The 26365-nt window shown below is 37.0% G+C and overlaps 1 protein-coding gene across 2 annotated transcripts in view; it reads left to right on the forward strand.

Annotated features, from left to right (window-relative positions):
• Positions 1-26365, forward strand: part of NBAS (NBAS subunit of NRZ tethering complex) — a 191676-nt gene that overhangs the window by 509 nt on the left and 164802 nt on the right. For both annotated transcript variants that reach the window (XM_030037298.2, XM_030037299.2), the window contains exons 2-12: positions 4156-4210; positions 4839-4875; positions 6626-6703; positions 7763-7810; positions 8933-8976; positions 9383-9516; positions 10241-10374; positions 10492-10590; positions 18375-18513; positions 19362-19427; positions 22985-23113. In XM_030037298.2, coding sequence (XP_029893158.1) covers positions 4156-4210; positions 4839-4875; positions 6626-6703; positions 7763-7810; positions 8933-8976; positions 9383-9516; positions 10241-10374; positions 10492-10590; positions 18375-18513; positions 19362-19427; positions 22985-23113 — 963 coding nt within the window. The remainder of the gene's footprint in view (positions 1-4155; positions 4211-4838; positions 4876-6625; positions 6704-7762; positions 7811-8932; positions 8977-9382; positions 9517-10240; positions 10375-10491; positions 10591-18374; positions 18514-19361; positions 19428-22984; positions 23114-26365) is intronic.

The raw sequence follows: 26365 nt of genomic DNA on the forward strand, positions 1-26365 counted from the left end.
TCATTACCTGTGCACGGTGTATGCCAGGTTTTACTGTTGAGCTGATACGAGGGAGGCTGTGAAGGAGTCCGGGTCTCGTCTGCAGAAACGGCTGTACCGAGAGCGCTGGAAGCTGTCCTGGTGAAAACAAGGTCTTTATCGAGCTTACCTTGCATGAGGAAAACAAGCTCCCTCCCTAGATTTGTATATCAGAATGGCTGCATCTGTATTTTCAGGGGTGGGTTAAAAGGGAGAAGTGTATCACTTCGTGTCTGCAAGGCACACAAATGAATGCTAAAGCTTGAAAGATCAGAAAGCATTGTTCTTGTATTACAAGTTTTTGCTTGCTTCTGTCCATTCTTCTTCATGGGTCACTGGAAAAGCTGAGAAGCTCTTTCATCTTTGCTTTTAAATCTTTTCGCCTGCAGTGTGCTGAGCTAGCTGCTTCTATGTCTATTCTTGTCTGATTTGGACATAAAGGATGCAAGCAATGTGGTTTTATTTTTTTCTTGTAGTGGCTTTCAAGTCCACTGTAGGTGTTAACGCGTTTCCTGCTAGAAGTAGTTTATGGAAGTGTTTTACCAAAGTTTTGTGCTTAATGAGAACGTCTGGACAGAGAAGATGCAAAAACATCATGGGTGGAAGAATGTACCCACTCATAATTACTAAAGCCATTGTCATAAAAATAGTTTTTGTTTATCAGACTTTTTTTCTTTTGTTTTTCTTGATCCGTAAATCCTCAGTTGCAGCAACAGGGGTAGGTGTTTGGAAAACATGATTGCAGTGTTACCAATTACTAACTTCATAGATTGTTCATATAGGTGAGTAGACAGTTGCACCTGGTTTTATTTAACTTTGTTTTGAGAGATGGTAAATAGTGTTTGTTTCTAGTAACGCATGAATGTGATTTATATATCAGCAAACCATGAGGAGGACTTAGGTGTGGTGGCATGAGACTGTGACCCTACAATGGTGTTAAGGGGGCATGTTTCTGACAGGTGTCCCTTCTTTTCCGCTGCCATTAGTATTCTTGAAGTTGTATGGTATGTTGATTAAAGAACTGATTAGTCTGAGAAACAATTGCGTTGTTTCGTTTCCTTTTGTTGAGTAGTCACCCTAGTACTCACGTCGGTAGCGAGGGGAGTGAATAATAAGTCAATCAAAGCTGAGCAAAGTGTGAGACCTCAGTTTAGTGGCAGCGTGCAGGTATGCCAATTTAAAGTGATAGTGGAAGCTCAATCTGAGGGTCCTCATCTGCCCTGGCAGTCAGAATTCTAAGCATCATAGAATTCTGCTTGTTAACTTCAGTAAATGATACAAGCTATTTTAAACTTGTTTTTTCTTGCCCATTTACTTTATTTTAAAGATCATTCCTGTTTTGCATGGCAGAAGTAAGAAGGCTTGAAAATATTACGCTACGTAGTTTGGATTTACATCCTTCTTGAAGACTGTCAATAGCCAAGGACACTCCTGATATTCTTTTTACAGTTTTAGTGGGAAATTGATTTTACACTGACATTCATAGGCATGATTGTCAGCATGATTCAGTTTTTTGCCTTAAGGTGCCCAACAGTGATATTATTTAGGTGATTGTGACTTTCCCTTTGGAACATCTGTCTCTTTTAAACCTGGCTTATTCACACTTTTCAGAAAAAGTCACAAAACACTCGCTGCCTTACTTCTTGTAGAATTGAATGGTTTGGAATGAGTAAGGTGAGGGACAGGAGAAAGGGCAAGGAAGTTGAATGCTGCACTGGGAAATGAAATTAAATGTCTTCCTATGCTGTCTTCTAGGATACAAAGCAAGGCCTTAAAACAAACTCTTCACAGGTCTCTATTGACTTTTATTTTTTGTTAACTCATTTGGGATGATTCATGTTTAATTGCAGAGTGCTGAGCACTTAGAAGTGTAATTATGACTGTTGGAAGATGAATCCTGTGATGAGCGTGTAAAATCATGTTAAATTCAAGACACTGATAAAACTGGCATAGATTTATGAAGTTGGACACCAAATTAGCTTTAATTTTAGTTCTTATTAGAATTTGCATTCACCTGTATTGAATTTCCCAAGAAGAATTTTTTGGGGGAAGGGAAATAACAGATATTTGTAAAGGACACATTCAAGGAACTGACAATGCTGGAGAAGAGCGTGGTGTGGAAATCAAGCAGTCTGTATTCAGTGTATTGATGTGATGGTATATAATGCACTGTTTGGGAACCCCGAAATATATAATGAGAATAAAAGGAATTACTGAGTAGCTGATGAGTGAAAATAGTGAATGAGACAGTGGTTATGGAGGAGGTTGCAGGGGAGGACTCATGGAATCATTTGTGGAAATACAGGCAGACTGAACTTTTCCTTTTCTACGTAGACAAGTACTGTCTATCTTCTGAAATCTCTTGAATGTATCACTTGATTCTGTGGGTTTTTTTTCTTTGCTATCTAGTGTTCTGAGATTTCCCCAACAATTTCTCCCCACCCCCTGCAGGCTTGCTGGGTGTGCAACAAAATCCAAAACAAAGCGGGTGTCCTGTCAGCAAGGAAGTTACTTAGGTTTTATTTCTGGAATGCTCTAGCGAAGGAGAACTTGAAGTTGTTTTCCCAAATGGGAATGAGTTAAAAAAGAAGTATAGCAGATCTGGTAGCCATTGGTGTTGCTGAGGTGATAGGAATATATTACAAAAAGTAAGATTCAGGTCTTCAGACTATAATAGTATATCAGCTTTGTGAAGGGTTTTAAGATGCACGGAGTAAGAACCTGTAGTTTAGGCTCAGGAGTGGACACTAAGAATATTCAAAAAAATTCTGAGGAGGTATAAGCAATTTTTTGAAATGTTTTTACTAGGAACTTTTCTTAATCCAAAAAATTTAACAAGCTCTGCTTTTAACCTTCCTAGGAAATTGCAGCTCTCCCTGAGGTACTATTATAGCTGTAAGAAATAATTTATGCTCTCACGTATTTTACTGTAATGCCTTCTTATTTCTTGGTTGATCCACCTGAATTTGGAACATTATCTATTAGTACAGCTGTGCTGGCTTCTTACATGGTGTGAGATGACAGCCTGATTATTTGACAGACTATTTCTGAACTGCAAAATTTGCATAGAAAACTGATAATCTTTACTTCAATAACTTAAATTTGGGAGCCCAAATATTTTTTCTTAAACATCGACTTACTCCGGAATTTTGATAAATCTGTGTGTCTTTCAGTGTTTGCTGCTCCATAACTTGGAGTGAGAGATCTAAATATTTCAGTTAACAAGTAATGATCTGCTTTATGTATTCTATACTGAAGGGAAAAGGAAATTAATTCATTACCTACTCCAGTGCTCGGTTTGTGGTGCTCTAATATTTTCACTAGAAAAGTATAAGCATGACTGCTTATTTTGAAGATTGTGTGTGATGCCTTCCCTATTGATTATCTTTCTTGTCTTCTCAGTTTAATCCCTTTTTCCTACTTTCTTATTGGCAAATAATTTTATCTCTTCTTATAGATAAGAATATACATCCTATGTTTTGTATTTTCTTTTTCTGTGTTTGGAGAGTGCTTTCATTTATATAGTGAGTGTAGTTCCCCTCCGCCTTAAGTAGAGCAGGGCTGCTGGAAAGGCTATGTGAGACTGTATGGAGTAGAGGTGGTGATCTGAGTGGCTGTGTTACCTAGTACAAATTGACATAAAAAGAGTTTTTCTTAAGAAGTTCTTTGTTTTTCTTAATATTTCTGAAACTTTCATGACCAGTCTTTATGTAGTTTAGCAGTTATATATTAACGTAATATGTTGAACACCTATTGCTTTGACTTCCTCTGGGCATTACAGATCAATCTGGCATTCATTTGGCATAGAAAGGATGATTTATAATACTTTACAGGAGTACATAATCAGAAGTCAATGTCTTCTGTTACTACCCAAAGATCAAGGCAAAGCTGAATCAATAGACAATCCGTAGTACGTTTTGTTTATTACATCTTGGCAGTTAAAATATTTGGCTTTATAGCCTGTTTTAGCTTATGCACTTAAATTACTCGCTGTATGAAGTTGTGAGTAATAGAAAATACATAAGGAACTTGTGGGCTAGCAGGCAACTTAAATTTAATCAGTGAACGTATATATGAATGTTGTATTTAAGTTAAAATGTATAACATAGTGTTTGACCATTATTGTTGTATTTGCAGCCAAGAGGCAACAGAAAACATGGTGCATCATTTATCATCACTAGAGCAATTACAGGTAAATATGACTTGTTCTTATGTTCATGACTCATAAGAATGATGTGTGGATTGCTTGTAAAATTTACAATTTCTGAACTTTAGGGCAGCTAGTATAATGGAAATAGAGTGCAGGCTGTGTTTTCAGGAAGATGTTTTCTGATTATCAATATCGCTATGTAATTTTTGTGTCATTTTTGTGACCTTTCTTGTCTCTATTAGCTTATTGGGACAAACTAATAAACCATAAATCTAAGAAGTTTAGAAGCTCTGAGTTTTGCAATATGTTGTTGAGGTTTTTTTCTCTACCAGTTTTTGCATCGCGCTGTTTGCTACTTAGACGGTTCTATAAGGAAGGTTTACATTCTGATTATATTACATTGCCATTCAACACTTGGTTTATACAGTAAACTGAATTGTATTTTCATCCAGTAGGAATTTCTCTTGGAATTTCCAGAAACGTGTAGTGATTTTTTTTTTTTTTTTTTTTTTGATCTGCCATTTGTATTTACTCTAACATAAGAATTCAGTGGCCGAGGATAGAGGGTTTTTCCCTTAATACCTTTTGTGAGAATTTCTGAGATTCTGTGTGCAGTAAGCTGGAGAGTAGAAATTGCTAGAGATGTAATTTTTGCCTCTTTCCATTGTAGGTCCTGCGTTATTTTTGCTTCGGTACATCTGGTACAGGTAGGTTTGATGAAATAATACTTAATCTTTTTATTTGGTAATATTTTTATAGCTTTTTGATTTGATGGAACGTTATTTTTAATGAGAGTAAAATTGAACACTTGTTTAGAATATTGTCCAAGCAATGCTTAGAATATTCTCTTTTCATAAGTTTAAGTTGTAACCACTGGAGTTGCAGCTGAAGCCTATCTAGAAAAGAACTGGTGTATGCTAGTTTGACTTTTTGCTTTTATCAGAAGCCGAAGTAAACTTGCAATTGGAACATCATCTTTCTCAAAACACATATTTGTCCTCCCCACTCCCAACTGACATATTGCAAGTGAAGCTGTTTGGTTTTGTGTTTTTTTTTTTTTCTTAAGCCTCAATGACAGTTATGATGGCATGGCAGGACTTGCTTCCTTTGGAGTAATAATTCAGATTTTTTTTTTTCTTGACAATTCAAACTGTCACACAAAAAGCTTGATAACTAGTTGAGCAACACTCATGCCACTTATAAATTTAACTTCTGATTCAAAAGGCACTTAAGTGATTGCATAAACATACACTGTTCCCAGAGAATTTCAGCTCTGTGGTTATACTACTCTGTTGATGTACTTGGCAGGTTTGAAGTTATCAGTTCTCCCTTTTCAGGGGTATTCTGTTGGTTTTGAGATATACGGAAACAAACGTTAATGTGGCTCCATGTGAAACAATACTGTACTTGAATTCAGCAGGCAATGCTGTTTTCCCTATTGCTGGTGTTATACTTCATTTTGCGCCCCCTCCCCCCTTTTTGGGGGGTGGGGGTTGGTGGTGTTTATGGGCTCCATACCATCATATAAGTCTAGTTGTAAGGATTCAGTTGCAGACAGAATTAACTTATTTTTCTTCCTATCCCCTCCGTAATCAGATTTAAAGTCTGATTTCTAACTTTTATAATTTATTCTAGTTGCTATTTTTATGTATTTAATAAAAGCATTTGGGAGGGAGCTTGGGAGGCCTCTAGTTTAAAGCCCTACTAAAAGCAGGGAGAACATTGAATTCAGTCTAGGTTCTTTAGGGCTCTGTCCGGCTAGGTCTTGAAAAGCTTAAAGGATGGAGAGCCCAAAGACTCTCTCGGCAGCCTGTTCCAGTGCCTGACTGTCTTCATGGTGAAGAATTCTCTTCCTTATGTCAGCTTGGAACCTCCTCTGTTTTAGAATCATAGAATCATTTAGGTTGGAAAGGACCTTTAAGATCATTGAGTCCAAACGTTAACCTAACACTGCCAAGTCCACCAAAGGATTGATCATGGCTTTTTGTGCTTTTGCCATGCACCTCAGTGGCTCCCATCGTCTTGGTAACCTGCTAGGTATCAGAGCACTGCTGTTTGGTCCCCTGAAACCTTCCCTTCTCCAGGCTAAACAAGTACAATTCCCTCAGCATCTCCTTGTCGGGCAAGTGTTCCAGTCCCCTGACCCTCTTGGTGACCCTCCAGTTTATTGGTGGTGTTCTTGTAATGGGGGGCCCAAAGCTGGCTGCTACCTGAGTATAAAGAGTGATGAGTAAAAATAATCAGTTCCCTTAATATGTGGTTTTGTTCTGTTAGTACAAACAAGGATGTTGTTAGCCTTCGTTGTTGGCAGGGTGCAGTGTTGATTCATGTTCAGTTCCTAAAAACTCCCAGGTGGTTGCTGGTTGCCTTAAAGCTAAGTTGCCTGGCATGTGTATCTCGGGTACTGCTTTTGTTAGATATATGTTCTGATTTAGCCTAATGTTTTTGTTGTTTCAGCCCTGCAAAATTTTGTCTGCCTACTGGACTGGTCCGTCTAGTTAATAAGCAGATAAACTGGCACCTAGTACTTGCAAGGTAACCAGCTTACATGTTTTCCATTTTTGACAGTAGCAAATGTATTAATGCTTCCTCTCCTCCCCTTGCCATCCCCATTGGTAACAATGCTGAGTTAATATTGTGCTAAAGTCATGTTATTCTTTTTGGTCAAGAGAAATTCTGGAGGCTTTCACAGGTAGCCTTGGGAAAGAAAGGTCAGTCTGCTACCTAGGGGCTTCCACACCTCTTCCCTTCATTTAATGCATCTCTCACTCAGGTCTGCATGTCCTTCTAGCTTTTGAGGCAAAGTGGCTTGCAGTGCAATTGTTCTCAAACTCAAGTCCTGAATTTGATCAGTTAAAGTCCTATAACTTAGCAGAATATGTAATATAAACTGCTTATTTTAAAAATTGTGGAAAGTGAATGCATACCCTCAAGACTTGTCTGCTGTTGTGTGTATAGAGGAGAAGTGAGAGTTCCAAGGCTAGAACAAACTGTTCTGCAGTAATTTTAGCAGCATCAGTGAGATCACTGGCTTTTAAAAATAAGCATACATATGTACAGAAAAATGATTCAATGACATGGACGTAGCATGGAATGGTTTAGTTTATTTTGTTTTATTGCTGAATACGATCAGTGGTTCAGCAAGAGCTCTACTGCTGAGAGAGATGGCGATTCTTTGAGGGAAGTAAAGATTGCTTTTGATGCACAACATGCCAGTTGCAATGGTGTATGTTAAGTACAAAAACAGGAGACCTGCTCCTAAGGAGACAAAGTAACTTACTTTAGATTCTGCTGTTATAAAATTATCCATAAGCAGCATCTGATTCTGATCTGCCCTGCAGCAAGATTTTAGACATTGTTTCTGTTTTCTTAGTGCTACTGGAAAAGAGTGACGGATACATTTCAGTGACATGAAGGGAATCTTATTATAGCATTGGGGTTTTTTGGTATAAAAATTGATATTTCCCAATTTGTTTTGATTATGAAAGAAGAAATTTATATCTAACCTTGCAGAAAAGCACCTAGAGCTCTGCTTCACATTCTGTAAGGACTGGACTTTAAATGAACTTTCACACCTGTATTTTTCTCTTTCAGCAATGGTAAATTGTTGGCAGTTGTTCAAGACCAATGTGTAGAAATCAGGTAACTTAGTATTATCTATTACTTCATGACCACAGTTGTGGAGTTCTGAGAAAGTGTTTCTAGTCATTTACTAACCATATTTTTAAAGATTTTTCTGGGTTTTTTTGGAATGTTATATATTGTGAAAGTAATCTATGGAATAATCTTAAAACGTATTATCACTTAAAAAGCAGAAGCCATCTATTTCTTCTTAGTTCTTGGCTATTCCCCATTCAAAAAAAAACAAAACACCCCCCTCAACAACCCCCCAATTATAAATATTATAGATAAATTTATATAAGTATCTATCTGTATCTCTCTTTTTTCAAGATGTGAAAGAAAAACAATCAAGATGCTTCAAAATACTAAACCCAAATCATGGTCATTCTAACCTTTGCCTTTCTGTTCCCCCTAGAAATGCTCTACTAATAAATGGGACAAGGAGCTAGTATTCTGCCTCTCTGTAGAGTAGCTGGCATGTATAATACTTCACCTTATTTTACAAGTAATGTGGATGGCTGTAAAGACTGATACTTTCCCTTTTTCTTCTGCTCTCTAACAACAAGCTCTCCTTTGCCAGTTCAAGAACACATTTAGCTGTAGAATGGCTCTTGATTGAGTATGTTTACTTGCATCACAAAAATCCATTTGCTAGAAGGTCAGACCTTCTATTTATATGTAAAAGAAGCAAGTGTATGAAAATTGTTCAGTCGGAAGTGGTGTGAACACCATAAATGTCAGCTTATGGACTATAAAATAAATCTTGTGTTTCAGCTGTATTAATGTAACTATATTCTTGCATTGTTTCTAAAATTGTAACCTAGAGAATACTGACTAGGTGGGTTTTTTTTCTAAAGTTACATGCTGAAGTTCTGGAGTGCTGATATCCTATTTTGAACAGCATTACTACTAAATGAGGGATATTAGTATTTATCCATTGGGAGGAGGGTTTCTAAAATACTATTGTTAGTTACTGCAGCTGCCTAAGGGTGAAGGCTACTCTCTGCCTTTTTGAACAGGTAGTTAAATACATGCAGGCCTTTGAATTGTGCACTTAGAGTATTTTTATAGCGTTCTGTTTATTCTGGAAAATTGAATAGCGTTTTTTTTCCAATTTAAATCCTTATGAGTCTTTTTCTGCAGGTCTGCAAAAGATGACTTTGGATCCATAGTTGGAAAATGTCAAGGTATACAATATGGCAACCTCTACATCATTACTTAGTGTCATCATTGTTTATTATTCATGCATTGCTAAGTGGTGGTGTTGGTATACTTTAAAGATAATGTTGTAACTTCTTAAAAGCGTTGGGAAGAATCAATAATTTTGCTTTGTGACTAGCTCTGTTACCCTCCCTTCCCCTCTTCTTTTCATGATGATTAACTTAGAAAACCTGAATCTGAAATGAAATGGTAGTTAAAATTAGTGAGTTTGGGAGCAGGTGTTGGAGGTGGTGTGTGGTTTTTTTTTTTTTTTTCCCTTCTCTGAGATAAGCCTGTAATCATGGTAGGTACCCTGCACTTTTTGACTCTTTGTTCTGTTTAAGGGATTACATTTATATGCCACTTTTTAATAACTTACTTCCTTTTTCATAGTGCCAAAGGATCCTAACCCTCAGTGGAGGCGAGTGGCATGGAGTCATGATTGTACGTTGCTTGCTTATGCTGAAAGCACTGGAACAGTGAGAGTATTTGACCTAATGGGTAGTGAGCTTTTGGTCATTTTACCGGTAAGTGCTCTCTTAGATTAAATATGAATGTGGTAGAACTTGTAAGGATAAAGGGTAATTTCTGCTCTTTGGACTATTTTAATCGTGGCTTACTTTGGTGTAAAGGCTTGCAGTATGAATACCATGCACAAATGTACCGTGAAGTGTTTATCATATGATGGGTATATTACAGTTAAACTTAAGTCATGTGTAGCACTTGCAAAGCATATCCTTTGTGCTGTTGTATCTACTCAGAATCTTCATCTTTCTTTTCTTTTTCTTAGAATTGTGGTAGATCTGCAGGTACATCAGATCGTGAAAAGTATAGAATCACCTAATTAGTAGGTGTGGAAATAATTACAATTTGTAGTAGCAGATTACAAATCTGCAGTTTATATGCAGAGTCACTTATAAATCAAGAAATACTGCTGATAGAGCAATATTTGGGAAGGTGGCTCAAGTGTATTTCCTTAATATATTGCCTTTGCAGACTTTATAGTAATAAGATTTTTTCAAAATCAAGATGAAAGGAAGTGTATTTTGTTATGGATACAAACTATGAAACTTTTATTTTTTAATACATTTTTATACAATATAGTAAATTTAACTTCCTAGTTCTTTCAGTAACGTAGACACTTCTCTCTTTCTTTCTTTCTGTTTTTTTTTTGTTTTTTTTTTTTTTTTTTTTTTTTTTTTTTTTAAATCCTGTTTCTCTCTCAATGTCTACCTGCATTTTTGGGTAAAGACAGCAAGTTTTCCAGGAGATCTGAGTTATGCTATTGCTGGATTGATCTTTCTAGAATACAAAGCAAGTGCCCAATGGTCAGCCGAACTGCTTGTCATTAATTATCGTGGAGAACTGAGAAGTTATCTTGTAAGGTAAGCATAAATTTTGACTTGCTTTGAGAAGGCACAGTGAACTTCAAAGGAATTCTTTCTACTCTTTAAAGAAACTAAATCTGAAATAACGTATGTATTCTTTTTCCTCATACTTAGTGTTGGAACAAATCAAAGCTTTCAAGAAAGTCATAGTTTCAGCTTTAGCAGCCATTATGCTCATGGAATAACTACTGTCATTTATCATCCTGGTCACAAGTAAGTGTTCTGGTTGCTACCTGCCAATAATATAAAACTTATGAACAAAAGTGACAAAATAAACATGGTGGATAAAGAGAGAGGAAAAAAAATCTGTTTTAATATTGGTATTTAGTGACTAAGTAATAACAAGTCATGTATCATTTTACCTATGAAAGAGGCTCTAGTTGGTCATCTCACTTTACTGATGGAACAATGAAAATCAGATTATGTCCTTTATTGTTTGAGTATCTTGCGTAAGCAGCATCTTTTAGAATGTCAGGAATAGCTTCAAAAGGTGTTTCTGAATTTGGTGGGGGTAAAGGCTGATGTATAAGTTTGGTTGTTTTTTTTTTCTGTCTGGATTTGATTTCTGGACTCGTTGGCCAGCCCATTTTCCCTAGTGTTCTGACTGGAACTGCCAGGCTTTGGTATGTGGAGTTGTCTTGTGATGTGTTTTCTCTATTAGTAATGTGTTGGGTACAGATACTAGGCTTGAAAGATGGGCTAATTGACTGCCTGCTCTTGAACCAGATGTAGTTGGAATAAGTCCTGGTTAGCCAAATACTTTGTGTTAAAAATGTGTCTACCTTTTTAATATCTACTTGTTTTATAGCAAGATGAACTCAGCAACTTACTTTTCTATTTCTCTTCAGTTGTAGGAACTAAACTTCCTTATAGAAACTTTTCTTCTATTAGATTGACTAGGATTGAATTTCTCAGTGCAATATGTTATATCACTGTATTGTTTCAAATGGAAATTAGGCTTGGCTGTAGAATACCAGAAGAAACTCACTGTTTAAAAACTTATTCTCATTCTTCAATGTTAAGCAAGCTGTCCTAGCTATCTTAGGAAAAAAAATGGTTATTAATGAGAAGTAATTTTCTTCTAGATTATTACTTTGAGATTAATTTTGAGTATGGTTTCTTCTTTTTACCTAGTTCATACCTAGTAATTCCACATAATTAATACTCAGTATACTAAATCTAGAGTTTTGAGGTAATAGGTGTGGATTATGGAGGTTTGGTAGCACTATCTGACCAGACAACAGAACCTACTCATTCTTTCCTTTGATCAGACCAGTGTTAATTATTCTTGACACTTGTTTCAAAGTTATCTTTTCTGCTCCTAATATTAAGAAGTAGATTTATTATAACAATGAGTATTGCAAAGAATATTGGTTAGTATTCAGAGTATGGTCAAATAATTATTCTGACAATTATAACAGATGGATGTACTTTTTATATTTGATGTGTTTCTGAGTAAATGATGTCAGAACTGTTAAACTCTTATAATGGATGAACCCGTTAACAAGACAATACGTAGAAAATCAGCTGGTGTAGTTGTCAACCAACTAGTATGGACATTGCTTTGTGTGCGCTAATGGCAACTTCTTGCCATAGAGGTTTAAAAGAGGAGAGGGGGAAAAAAAAGGCAAAAATTTGAAGTTTTGTTTTTCTTCTTTCCTGCCACCTCCAAGAGAAGTAATAGCTTTGTTTTTCCTACTATTTTTATAAGATCTTAGGTTAACCTATTTTTTAAAACTTGATATTAGTGTGAAGTAAAAGAGCAGGAGGCAATGCTGGTTTTGTGTTTAGAACAGTTTATTCAGAATACTAGTAATTAAAGTTACCTTTTTATGGAAGCTTATGGTTGACTATTTTTTGATATTTTGTTTTCTATATTCCATATTTTCTAGGGGGAGAAATGCCCTTTACTTACACAAAAAGATGTGGTTATATCTGCTGCTGAAGTAATAAGTTTGTTTAATGTGTGTGGCATACACATTCAGGAATTGCTTGTTTTTACCAGGAAATATTGTGACTCATTTCATGAAAATAAAAATAGTCGGGTGGAGTCCCCTGTGATCATACTATCTGCTGCTATGTACAGCCAGTTGACTTAGTAAAGTTGAAAAATTGACACTTGAAAGAATGCACAATTGGATGGAATGGATGCAAAGCAGAAAGAACTGATGTTTTGCCCTTCATGTACACAAGTCTTTTCTGTTTTGAATGTACTCTGTGCTGGAAAACTTCTAAATTTGACATTAGGGAACTCTTAAATTCATGAGCAGAGTCTTTTGCTGAAATTGTCTTTTTATTCAAAAAAACCCCAGAAGGAGTTGAAGGGAGGCAGTTTTCTTAAATTGTGCATTAAAGAAAATTGTAGATAACATATGAACATTTCAAAGTTTTCATTTTCAATAATGTGAACTTTGATCACTTCACATAAGTTCAACTTTGTTACTTTGTGCTTTCTTGCATTTCACTTTGTTTCAGATGGTGAAGTTATACTGGTCTATCTTCAACTGCTTGTAAGCCTTGACTTACGGCACTCTATATTACTACATATTTGCTCATTACCTATTACAGTGCAATGAAATAGCACTTAAGAATTTAATATGCTTAATTTTTTCAACTAGATGTATGATAATTGCAAAAAGGGAGTGTATCTGAATCTGTAGGAAAACTTGAAAAAATAGCTTTGGGAAAAAGTCTAATAATGAGTTTCACTGCTGTTGAAAAGTGTTATATACCTTAATTTAGATGCCTAATGTTGGTATTCTCATGTGATCTAGCCTTCATTTATGATGGAATTCATGGTGCGCTTTAGTTGACAAAACGTAAGTGTCTGCTCCAGTGTGAGCTCTATGTAGGCTCTAATGGAAGGTTCAACACCTGCTTATTTTGAGTATCTTAATCTGGAGCAGAATGTCTTACTTCAGGGTAATCTGCAATTGCTACAGAAAATGTTTGATATTGGAGCCTAAAATTTGTGATGACTATAGTTGATTCAGCTGGAATTTGCTTGTTGTACCAAAATTGATGAGTGAGGAGTTGCACAGAAGTTTCAAGTTTTTCTGGGATGCCTCAGTTGAACTTGCTGTTCTTGAGACCATTATTGTACTAGTTATCTTCAGCCCAACTTTGTAGAAGCCTTTGAAGTAGAGTACAGTTGAGGTCCTGCAAGGGCAGACATTTTTTGAGACTGGAGGAACCTCTAGAAATCATCTAATCCATTCCCCTTCACAGCAGGGTCAACTAGAGCAGGTTGCTTGGAGCCATGTCCCTGCAGTCCAAGACCTGCACATCTGTATCCTCCCTGAGGAGCGTGGTCTTTGTGAAAGCCTCTGACGTGCTGCTGTAGCTGCTCCAGGGGGTGCTGGAGACGGAGCCTGGCAGCACATCACCACAGTTGCTGAGAACGTGTACAGAGATAGTTTCAGGCCATCATTTTCTGCAAACTACTGCACAAAATGCTGCACCTGTTGGCTGTTCTGTAGGCCTGGCACTCACATAGGTCTTTTTCTAGGACTTGTTGAAAGGGTTCCTGACCCTTACTAATCAGGAGTCAGCTGGAACAAAAGCTCAAAGCACCCTTTGATCAGGAACAGCTGGCAGACCTTGTTAAAAGCTTCTAAGAGCTTGCTAGCTAGCTCGCTCTTCCTGGCAATGGCAGGCATTTTGAAGTTCCTCAAAGAGTTCCCAGGAGCCCTCCTATGATCCCAGAAGTACTTAGAAGATTAAGAGGGTCTACAAACAGAGCCCAGAAACTGCTGCACAAACTGCTGCATGCTAGCTGTGCTTTGTGTAGAAAAACATACGTATGAATAAAAATTATTTAAGATTTTGAGCACTAAAGGATGTTGCATTGATCTTGATGTCTATAACAGCGTGGTACACAAAAGTTTCCCTTCTAGGGAGTTACTGTTAAGTGTCATACATGAAGTTAATGTTTCTTTGTGATCCATCCAGAGTGGCAAAAACTACAGCTGGTATGGTGTGATTTAAGAACCGAAGTATTTGGCCAGGCAAAGTAGTTTTTCACGTTACTGGGACAGAAAAAGTTGTTGGCATGGTATCATCTTCTTCAGACTGAGACTAAATTAAAAAAAAACACAAAAAAATCCAGGAAAAAAAACTGTCCTGTTGCTGCTTCAAGACTACCTGTCAACTTGTTATTTTGGAGTCATCTCCTGTCTAGTCCTGAAAAAATAATTGGTAAACAAGGCCAGATCTTTGCTGAGGCTCTCAGGAGTACCTTTCATTTTCTTTTGATGCCATTTGTGTTATTCATCTTAATAGTTTCTGTCCCTGCTGTTGCATTTTGCTCTCTGAAAAGCTTTTTAAAATTTTAAGTACGTGCTGCCATGATGAATTTCTCTGCAGTCCTGGGAAAAGGCTTTTTGTCTTGAGGTTGTGTGTTTTGTGTGTGTCTAAACTGATATGACATCTTCATTCCAGCTGTCATTGAGTTTCATTTACCCTAAAAAATGCTTCTGAATTATAAATATGTTGCACTGTATGTGACAGTTTTTCCAAAATTTCTTTGAAAAGATATATCTTGACGGAGTTTTTCAGAGCTTGTTCAGGCAGTTTTGGAGCTACTGCTGTCACTATTATTGACAATTCTTCTCTTGGTCTTTGTGCTACTATTTGTTTCTTAGTCACCTCTGGCGCCGTGTGGTCAATTGTAATTGAGTTCTAGTCATTGCTGCTGTTGCAACATGCCACTGAATTAAAAATTTCAATGGAAGCTGGAGCTTATGGAATAATTTAGGTGCCTATGGATGCACAAGACTATAGATAAATTAATTTTCCAGAAGATTATGCCTGCTGTCTCTTGGCTATTAGGAATTGACAGCTGTGTTTTAGCAGTTTTGTGAAGTTCTTGTTTACTGATTTTTAATTTTATTTTTTTTAAAGCTTTCCTCGTGGTCAGGCTGTGAAAGAGACACATGTGAAACTTGCTTTCTGTTCTAAAAACAAGTTAGGAAATTCATCACTTAAGTGTAATGATTGACCTTGCCAACACCTTTCAGAGGTTTAAGATGTGATTTCATGTTCACTGATAGTAGACTGTGTGCTCAGATGTGAGTACCTCGACATGTTTATTCTTCGCTAGCTAAAATGGACATAAACTGCATCATGTACAACAGGGTAGATAGGTTTTACAGCAAAATACTTATTTGAGTCATTACAGGGAAATTCATGTGGTGTGCTATGTCTCTGCTGAAGGTTCATTTGTTTGGTAGAGGTGTGTGCTGCAAGATACTTAAACTTGTTACTTCCTTGTTTTTAAGTGAAGCTCCTCAGAAGAACTATGTAGCGTGTCTAAAAGATGGCTTTTGTACGAGTTGGGGTCAGCTCTTAGGTTCTTTCATCAGTGACAGCGTGTCAAGCTTCTCCAATAGAACAATCGTAGGCAGAGGAAAGTTGCAGAATGGAAGTGTTAGGGAGAAGGAGAATAAAAAATATGCAGAGGGGAAACAAACAAATGGATTATTAAGTATATGACATTTAATCTGTGAAATTTTTCTCTTCCCAAGTGCACTTTTCCCCAGTATCAGCAGAAAATTTGATACCAAAATATTTTGTGTAGTTCTGAGAACTTTTTATTGGTGGCTGTACCTCATGTGTTATTGTTTTCCATGTTCCTGAAGGATCGATGTTCTTCCTTCTAAGCCTTCCTGAGTTAAAGTCACTTTCTTCATGAAAGAATAACAAACTGTTCAAGTAGTTTCTAGTACTTGTTGATGCCCCAAAGTTGAATGAAATTAAACTTGCTATGTTGTCCTGCTTATTGCTTCTGATTTCCTCAGTTGCTTGAGTATGGAATTGCTTAAACATTCTGGTTTTCAATGTCTGCCTTTCCATTATTGTTATTTTTAACCAACCCCTGTAGTCTTAAAGAGTCCTGGTACCAGAGACATCCTCAGATTGAGCTCATGCTTAGTATGACTTCCAGAACAAAGTACTCTTACTAGTATTTTGGGTTAAAGTGGTGTCTTGGTAAGTTCCTCTGAGTTCCTATCCAAATATTTACTTGAAAATTGTCTGACAAATTGATCAAAATGAACAACCGCTATCAAAACCAAACAGTTGGTGTTGATTGGAAACTGTTAAAATGTAAAGCAACTTGGGTTCGTTTAAGATGTAAAGTTTGTCGCATAAAAGGCTTAATGCAGTCTTGTATTATTAGCTTGTTCAGAAAAGAGGTATGCACCGTAGGGGTTCTTTGATATTTAAACACCGGGATTGCTGTGCCTACTGAGCAACAGTGGTATTCTTTAACAAGTAGTATTTATGGTGAAGTTTCTTCTGCAATCCATATAATGCTGAAGTACAGTCCTCCTTTGCTGCTGTGTTTGTGTTGGAGTTCTCTCAATGGTTGTCTAATACCATGCTTTGCGAATTGTTGTCATCTTCATAAGCCAGTTGCTTTGCTAAGTATCTACAGAAAGCTATGATAGGTGAATTTTATGTCTGCTTATTTTCCTATGTTGCTGCTACCAAAAAATGTATGCTAATTACTCAAGAAGCATGTTTGCTTCCACATACTATTCATGTTACCAGTTTTAAGGAGTCTGAAATACAATCTGGGCTACTCATGGTAGATTTCCTTGGCTCTGACAGGAATCCATCTGTTCCATAAATGATGACATGATTTCTTCTTTGTATACTACAGCAAGAAACTACTGCATCATGGATGCTTAGCCAGAAACTTTACATATTCTAAAGTTAAACAGCACCTCCTTAAGGGAGAAGTAATTACACTTAGCTGTGCTATGCTTTACTTTCTGATTGTAAGAACAATGCAAAATTACCCATTTTCCTGTTAATTATGATGATGGTAGACTGAGACTCTCCTGTTGCTGTTTTTGAGGAAAACGGTGAAAGTGAGTTCTGTTTTGCTGTCTTAGGCAACTTTTTACACCACAAAACTAAAACTCTTAAGAACCTTAACCGACTGTAAGCATCCATGGTATAAGTCATCTTGCTGTATGTTTGTGAATAGCATGATACCTAGGAATGTTTATGTTTTACTGACTTCTTAAAGAGGATTAAACGTGGAAAGAAATATTTTTTCTTCGTTTTTCTTCTTTTTTTCTTTCAGTTGACTTTTGCAGGAAATCTTGTGAAGTTCACTCGAATCACAGCTGAGAGCTATATGAGTGTCAGCCGCTAGGTGGTAGAGCATTTCAATAGTAATGCAGACTCTGAAAATTGATAAAGGAGTGTTCTCAGGGCTGAACTTCTGGCTTTTCCAATCTGTGCCTTTTTTGCAGATGCTTTACTTTTTGATGAGTTGTTCACTAAAATGATGCTTCCAAACAAAGTTTAACATCTGTTCTCAAAGTTTTCATAAAAGTAATCATCAGTTCAAGATAAAACTGCTTGTTAGTAAGGTGAAAGGGCTTCAAGGGAAAATGTTTTGATACATTTTAGTGGTAATCAGCAGTAATTGTAGGAGTTCCCTCAAAGTTTTTAAAATATCATCTCCTATGTGTAACAAAATTATTGCATGCAAACTTATAATTGGCGGAGTGGCTTTAGAAACCAAAACTGAAAAACCTTGACACATTTGGTTCCTCAATAAAAGAGAAGTAGCTTTTGTACCACATCTAAATAAATGGAAACTTAATGCTTAAACAGAATGACCAGAACTTTTCGTAAGCCTAAGCTGTAATTGTTATCATTCTTTGAGGGTAGGGGTGAAACTCAGATTTGTAGCCAAACATTTTATTTTAAATGTTGGGAATTATGCCTTATTTGGAAAGCTAGAGATGAGAATGGATAGGGCTAAATGCCACAAATAACAAGTATTACTCAAGGAATATTTAAGTCTGTTTAAACTTCAGGGTGTTTATTCGCTGATCAAGCTTATCGGGGCTGTTGGGTATCTTAGTATACTTAGTCTTTTTGTACTGCAAGCAAACTGCTATAGTTCTGACTTAAGATAGTTAAAAAAAAATTGTGGCAGTATATGAAATCGTAATATGCCTTTATATATTTTACAGACTTCTCCTTGTGGGAGGCTGTGAAACAGATGAAGATGGAGTATCTAAAGCAACTGGTTGTGGGATATCTGCTTGGAGAATTCTGTCGGGCTCTCCCCATTATAAACAGGTCACTAGTTACGAAGATGACGTTAGAACAGTAAGTATGTTTCCTCATTTTACTGGATGAATATTGTCACTGGTAGAATTATCTAACTGGAAGTTCAATATGAGTCTCTTTTTGAAAGAAGAATTTAATGCAGTGTTTTGCTATTTTGTAAGCTATGGTGTGAACTTCTAATAAGTTATCTCTTTCCCCCCCAGCATCTGTCTATTTTTGCTTTTTCTGTAGTATGATTTGAACTTTTAAGTTCTTCATTATCACTTGTGGTTTTTTTTTAAAAAAAAAAAAAACCAACAACAACAACAAAAAACCAAAACAACCCAAATCAACAAGAAACAACAACAAGAAAAAATTGTAGCGTGGAAATACACTAACTCCTTAGTTGTTTACTGGGATATGTTACCTGTCTTTGTTGGAAAAAATTCCAGTTATTTTGTCTTTTTATTACTTCGTAAGAAAAGGCAGTACACCTGAAATAAATGTTTCAGTTTAAGTCTGATTCTTGATTTCTTTTGCTTCTAGTAGAAGTAAATGTTTAAGTTGGTAACAACTACAGTGTGGATACACTGAAATCAATTTACAGTATATTAGGATAAATTCCAGTATTTGCTCTTACGTGGGTATTTCTTAGTATTAAAAGTGAGCTGTTACTTTCATTGCAAACAGGTGGTGTTTTTCTGTGGCATGATACATACCTAACAAAATGGGCAAAGTTATACAAACTGCATTTTCTTATCCTTGCGTTATTTTAAAGTAGGCAGTCTTATGGAAGTTTAAAGAGTCCTGCAAAGTTGTTGTAGTACGTTAGATATGACTTAGGTTTTGGTGCATAAAACAATGTATGAGTTTGTCTTTCATTGTATGATGTGTTTCTCTTCTTACAGGCACAGAGAAGAGGATTATTAAGGATTATGAATTTAAGATTTTATAGCAGGCGGGGAACAGAACAGGTATTAAAGTCTAGGTCTACCTCAAATTTATTTTACTAACAATTGTTCATTAATGACTGCCTGAGAGACTGATTGAAAGTAGTTTTTTAATTTATGCAACTTAAGAATTAACACTTCTGTAAAACTTGTCAAAAATAATAAGCATTTAGGATCAAATGGAGTAGCTTGCCATTTACTTGGCTTTTTTAAAAAAACAATTAGTTCATCTGCTGAAGCTTGAATCTTGGTTTTTCAGCATACTGACAGGAACAGGTCTAGCGATGTAGAGTTCAATATTAAATGTAAACTCTTACTCAAAAAGGAAGGTGTAAAAAGCCACTTAGTTATTTTTTTAATGAGTGTAATGATCATAGCATGTTAGGTGTGTTATATATTCTACAAGAAGAGAGTAGATTGTGACAAGGTTTCTCAAATATATGCCTGAGAGCGCAATAAGAAAACAAAACCCAGCCTTCTGCACTACCCCACTCCCACTAGAAAACAAACAAAAACCCCCTCATCTTACAGCTCAGAATTTTCATACAATGTGGGGAATTAAAAATGAGTGGATTCAAACTAGTCTTTCATGGCTTAAATAGGGTGGACACAAAGACTTGATTTTTACAGTCTGTTACAAGATACTATGGAAACATTTTGCTAAGTAGCTTCAAAGGTTTATTACGGGTCAAACTTCTACTACCAGGACACATGCGAACTTAATAAAACTGCTGATCAGAATCAACTTGTTCTTTACAAACTTGTACTCTCCCCTGAATGAGTGTTAAATCTTGAGTGTCATGCTGAGGTGTGTGCTTTCTGTATTTCTAAGGCTTTTACACACAGTGCTTGTGGCTTGCTTCTACATGACTTAGGAGCTACCCATGCAGTACTGCACCCCCTTCTCCTATGTCTTGTCTACTAGCTGTGTGTAGCCTTTGTTTGATTCCTTTTTTCATGCCCTTTCCCTCCTCGTAAAAAAAAATTTGTTTTCTTCTCTTTTGCTTTATAAGGAAAGAACAGTAAGGAATCTGTCTACCACCCTCACTGTGTCCTCCTGAGAGGAAAAATGGCTGGTCTGAAGTTATATGGACTTTGGAAATGACCTTAATAGATTTTTGGGATGTTTAGGTGACTGGTTAAAAGAAGAAATTGCATGCTTGATTGGAAGGGGAAAACAAATCTTCCTGAATCTCTCTCAAGGGTGGAATGGGGAGAGATTTTATTTCCTTCACTGAAAATATAAGAGAGAAGGCTGAAGTAAACTTTTTTTACTGGAAGGCTAGTACTGAGTGTAGCTGTATTAAACTTCAACTTCATTGCACTTGACAGTACTAAATTTACAAAGAAAAGCAGAGATTGTTATTCATCCTTGAATGTTTAAATCTGATTTCAGAGATTATGGTTTAAATATGTGAGGTATAGTTTATTTTCTTAGTGGGAAATAAGCAACAGCGTTAAGGTATGACAGGCACAGCAGCTAGAGGACTTGTATACTAGAACTAGCTATATAGGGATTTCATTCTTAGTGTTGCTAACTTAAATGACACTTACAAAATGTGAAGTGCTGACCTGCTGAGGTTTTCAGTATCTTGTTCTGCAGTTCCCTGAAGTTGACAAGCTGTTTACTGAGGCAGCATTGTCTGCATTGCCAAAGCACTGATTAATCTCTATAGATAACAATGCTCAGGTGGTAAATTTGAATGTGTTAATGGCCACCCAACATCCCAATTTAACAGCAAGAGAATTATTACTGACTACTGAGTAAATGTTTAACTCTTTTTAAGATTTGTGATGTATACCACTGATAGTTATCTGAGTGGGTTATATATTTTAGCTATGCATTCTAAGTCCTTTAACAGTCTTTTGTTCTTTGTCCTCTGTGCATGCAAATTGATTTGTAAAGAGAGAATTGCTATTAGTAGGCGTACAATTCCTTGGCAAACTACAGTAGCGACTGGAGTACTCTATCTGCTTAAGAAAATAATCAGAGAATACTTATGAAATTTTTCTAATATAAATAATTCTTAATTGGTTTTAAAAAAACTTAATAATGCTCTCTTTTTCAATTAAAAAACACATTTCAGGCTTGGATTTAAGCAGTGCTCTCAATAGCTGCAAACCACTGTACAGCAGTGAGCAGATGACTTGATCATCATTGCTTCTGCGGCATAGCTAGAACTTTAAACAGCCTAAGAAATAAAATAAAAATAATAAAAAAACCCCCAAACCTAAACAAACACACCCTAAAAGAATATTGTTATCTTCAAATGATACCTACCACTAATGTGCTGTAGAAATGCCATTAAAACTTGTCAATTGTATGGATGTCTAGTAATGTTTCTGTACTTTATTTATGTTGGGGTATTTTCCAAGAGGGGAGGCACTGGCTTAAAAATTGATTAGCTGCAGACTTAGACAGTTCTAATTTATTAGGAAGTTTTTAAAAACAAACTGTACTAACACAATGGGATTTTATAAACAATATAATTCTGGGGAATGTACATCCTGCTGTCTTTCAGTGAAGACTAGACTCTGAGAACCTAATGATCTTTCTGAAAACATAGAAGTTGTGTTGGGGGTGGCGGGAATAAATATAAATTGTATTTTCAGAAATTGTTATGCATTGCCAGTGGCACTAAGTTTGACCTTAAAAATTGAGTATATATTTACAAGCTCTTGTCTTGGGGAAATAGCGTATAGATCCAGTTGTAATTGTGTAGGACTTCATGAAACCTTAAGGAAATATTTTGTTAGAAGTATGTTTTGCTTCTTAAGATATCCAGATCTGAAGGAAAACTTAATCCAGGAGAATTTTTGTAGCCTTGATGAAGTTTACTTACAGATGTTAAATTATTTTACCTGTATGGACTTAATCTGATGTTAGGTATATTGCTGCTTAGTCTATTGTTACCCAAGAGATTCTTAAATTCTGATTCAGTGTCCTGAAATGAACAATGTGCTCCTCCAACATCTCTTCATCTGTGTATCTCTTGTATCCCACCCCCCCCCCCCCCCCCGCTTTTTTTTTTTTTTTTAATTAACTGTAGTAACACCCACCCAAAAGTTTGCTCCCAGGGAAAAAGAGCTGTACTGAGCTGTGTTTTGGTAACAGTCTTCCTTGGGTGGACCTGAGAGGCAGGACAGTAGAAAACTGAGGCTGCTGAATGTTTTCTCTGAACAGAGAACAACCTGCAGTTTTTCCTCCAAGTAGCTCTGCATTGCTGTCTGGGGCGCTCCCCTAAGAATGCCACACTGTCAGATTTTATTTGCTGTATAGCAATGTGATAGAGAAGTTCACATTCCTAAAGATTTCTTAGTGTTATGGTAGTGTTCTTCCTTTATACAGGTTGTTTTTACTCTTCCATGACATAAGTGATTTTTTTTATTTTATTTTTTTTTAATTTAAAGCATGTTAAATTTTCAGGATGGAAGATTGTACAATTTTTTTTTTTCCTAAAATAGAAAAAATAGTTTGGGGTGAGATTTTTTCGGGTATTCCTTGATGGGTATGTGTTTTTGTTGTTGTTGCTGTTTGCTTGTTTGGGTTTTTTTTTCACTTTGCTGACAATGTTTGGCAGGATGGAGTTTTCAAGATGAATCTTTCTCCTGATGGAGCTCTTCTGGCAGCTGTTCATTTCTCAGGAAAACTGACGATCTGGTCTATTCCATCTCTCAGACAACAAGGAGAATGGGACCAAATTGATCAGGTAAGAAGGATGTAGAAGTTTAGAAACTTGCAGTATATATCTTAATCCTCTGGAGATGTGTTTTCCTAAGAGATGAGAGTAGTTCAGATAACTGTGCTTTAGCTACATACTATCTTTTCAGTCAACTCCATCTTTTTCAAGAGCCCTATGTTTACTTTTACAATAATCTTTAAGAAAAAAAACAAACAGTTTTGTTGCAGTGAATTTTTCATGAGGCATTTTTGTGCCGAGTGGGTAACACTGGTACAGGTAGACTGAAAGGCTATTTTAAAATACGGAATCATAGAATGGTTTGGGTTGGAAGGGACCTTAAAGGTCATCTAGTTCCAACCCCCCTGCCATGGGCAGGGACACCTTCCACTAGACCAGGTTGCTCAAAGCTTCATCCAACCTGGCCTTAAACACTTCCAGGGATGGGGCATCCACAACCTCCCTGGGCAACCTGTTCCAGTGCCTCACCACCCTCACAGTGAAGAACATCTTCCTTACATCTAATCTAAATCTATGCTCTTTCAGTTTAAAGCCATTGCCCCTCATCCTATCACTACGCTCCGTTAAAGAGTCCCTCCCCATCTGTTCTGTAGGCCCCCTTTAAGTACTGGCAGGCTGCTATAAGGTGTCCCTGGAGCCTTCTCTTCTCCAGGCTGAACAACCCCAACTCTCTCAGCCTGTCCTCACAGGAGAGGTGTTCCATCCCTCTGATCATTTTTGTGGCCCTCCTCTGGACTCACTCCAACAGGTCCCTGTCCTTCCTGTGCTGAGGACCCCAGAGCTGAACGCAGGACTGCAGGGGGGGTCTCACCCGAGCGGAGCAGAGGGGCAGAATCCCCTCCCTCGACCTGCTGGTCAGGCTTCTTTTGATGCAGCCCGGGATTCGGTTGGCTTTCTGGGCTCTGAGCGCATGTTGTCGAGTCATGCTGAGCTTCTCATCAACCAACACCCCAAGTCCTTCTCTGCAGGGCTGCTCTCAATCCATTCTCTGCCCAGCCTGTATTTGTGCTTGGGATTGCCCTGACCCAGGTGCAGGACCTTGCACTCGGCCCTGTTGAACTTCATGTGGAATTCGATGCAGGTAACTTTGCATGGTTGAAACCAAATTCTGCTGGATATCTGTGTTCATCTATTTGTCCCTCAAAACTTAACTTACTTTCTGGTAGGTAATGCTCCAGAATAGTTTGTTCATCAGATTGGTATTAGTAAGTCACATGCTTTCTACAGGAATTGTTTGCAAAACTAAGTAGGGGAACTTAAGTTAGGAATTGCCCAGACACTGGCAAACTTTTATGTGACCAGTGTGAATTTAAACACTGGGAGTTGAAAACTAATTAGTTTTCAAAGAAAACTAATCCACTTTCTGGGTAGAGATAACACTTTATTTTAATGAAGAAAATGTATCTGCATTTTAAGAAGTGACAAGCCTGAAATGATACGCAGTAGTATGTGAACTATTCTGGTTTCACTTGCATTAATTTCTTGACTAATAGATATGTAAATGCTTATCACTTGAAGTACTGTCTCTTATGTTCTAAACCTACAAGGCATGAAGCGACATCAAGTCCAAATAGGGTAACCAGTCAAACAGGATCTTTGATCACTAGACATACATGGCACAAATTACCACCAATATTTCCTACACAGTATTCATCTTGGATGGTTTTATTGTACATAAGTGTGTTTCTTACTAGAAAATTACTGTAGAATGGAACATTTGCTACTTAATAGTAAACAGTTGTGTTTTAGTGCATATGCTGATTAATAAATCCACATTATCTTATTAAATATTTGCAGTTTCTGATTATTCTCTAATTTCCTTTTGCAGAGTAAATCTTTGCACAGTGTATTGACTCCTTTAGACATTCCAGTACGAAAATATTTCCTCCATTTTTTTGTAGACTATTTTAAATTCTTCAAGTTTTATGCATTCATATGAAACACAGACAGCTTTTCCCCACACTATGTTGAATTTCTCTACAGTCTATGCATTGCACAGTAGGTACTGTAAGGTCTACAACAAAACACTTGCTTGACATTACATATAGGCACAGGCTTCTATAACAAGGAAGAGGACAAAATGAAGATGTCTGCCTTTGGATATCATGATGACTATAAGGTTAAATGAACACTTTCAAGCAAAGTGACAAAAAAAGATAGGACAAAACCTTTGACTATAGGGAAGACTTAAGTTAGTGAATACTTGTAGACATAATGGTATCTTGCCATCCTGAACACCACTGATGCGCTGTTACCTTTTTGCTCTGACTGCAAGAGCAAGACTACTGACTTGGAAACATGGCTGTGGTGTTGTGTAGCTTAAGTTTTGGTTCTTATAGGTAAGCAGTCAGATCTGGTTAGGCTGTATTGACTGTGAAACTATTCTGGGTCTGGCTGGGATGGAGTTTGTTTTCTTCACAGCAGCCTGTATGGTGCTAGGTTTTGGATTTGTGACCAAAACAGTGTTGTTAACACACCAGTATTTTAGCTGTTTTTCAGTAGTGCTTACACAGCTTCAAGGCCTTCTCTGTTTCTCATTGTTGTCTCCCAATGAGTTGTTTGGGGGTGTTCAACAACCTGGGAGGGGACACAGCCTGGACTGACAGAAGGGATATTCCAGATCATATAAGGTCATGATCAGCAATAAAAACAGAGCAGGGGGAGGTTGTCAGTAGTTAACCATGGCTCAGAGACTGGGTGGGCATCAGTGTAGTTGTGGGAGATGATGAATGACTGCCTTTGCATCACTTGTTTTTATTTTATTTTTTTTTTTCTGGCTTTCCTTTGCTTATTAAACTGTCTTTGTCTTGACCCATGACTGTTCTTGCTTTTGCTCTCCCTACACTGTCCCACTGGAGAGGGGAGTGAGCAGGTGGCTGTGTGGTGCTTAGCTGCTAGCTGGTGTCAACCTACCCCACCCCAGAAATGTAGTTCCAAGCTTACTTAGGAAAGTACTTTTAAAAAACAAACAAAAATTCTGCTCCAGTGTTGGCAAAAGCATTGTGTGTGTGTATGTATGCATATCTATCTATCTATATCTATTTTTAAGGTACACCTCAGATTTTTGTGAGAATACAGATTTTGCTCAAGGATCCTTACAGTGAATTGTTGTATTTTTTTCTTTGTTTTTAACTATAATGAATATGTGTTCTGAAGCAGTTTTCAGGACTTTATCATTTGGTGAAGGTGATGTAAAGGAGTGTCCTGGTTTTGGCTGGGGTAGAGTTAATTTTCTTTCTACTAGCTGGTATAGTGTTATGT

The sequence above is a fragment of the Aquila chrysaetos genome, chromosome 15 (assembly GCF_900496995.4).
Source record: "Aquila chrysaetos chrysaetos chromosome 15, bAquChr1.4, whole genome shotgun sequence".
NCBI classification, from domain to species: Eukaryota; Metazoa; Chordata; class Aves; order Accipitriformes; family Accipitridae; genus Aquila; species Aquila chrysaetos.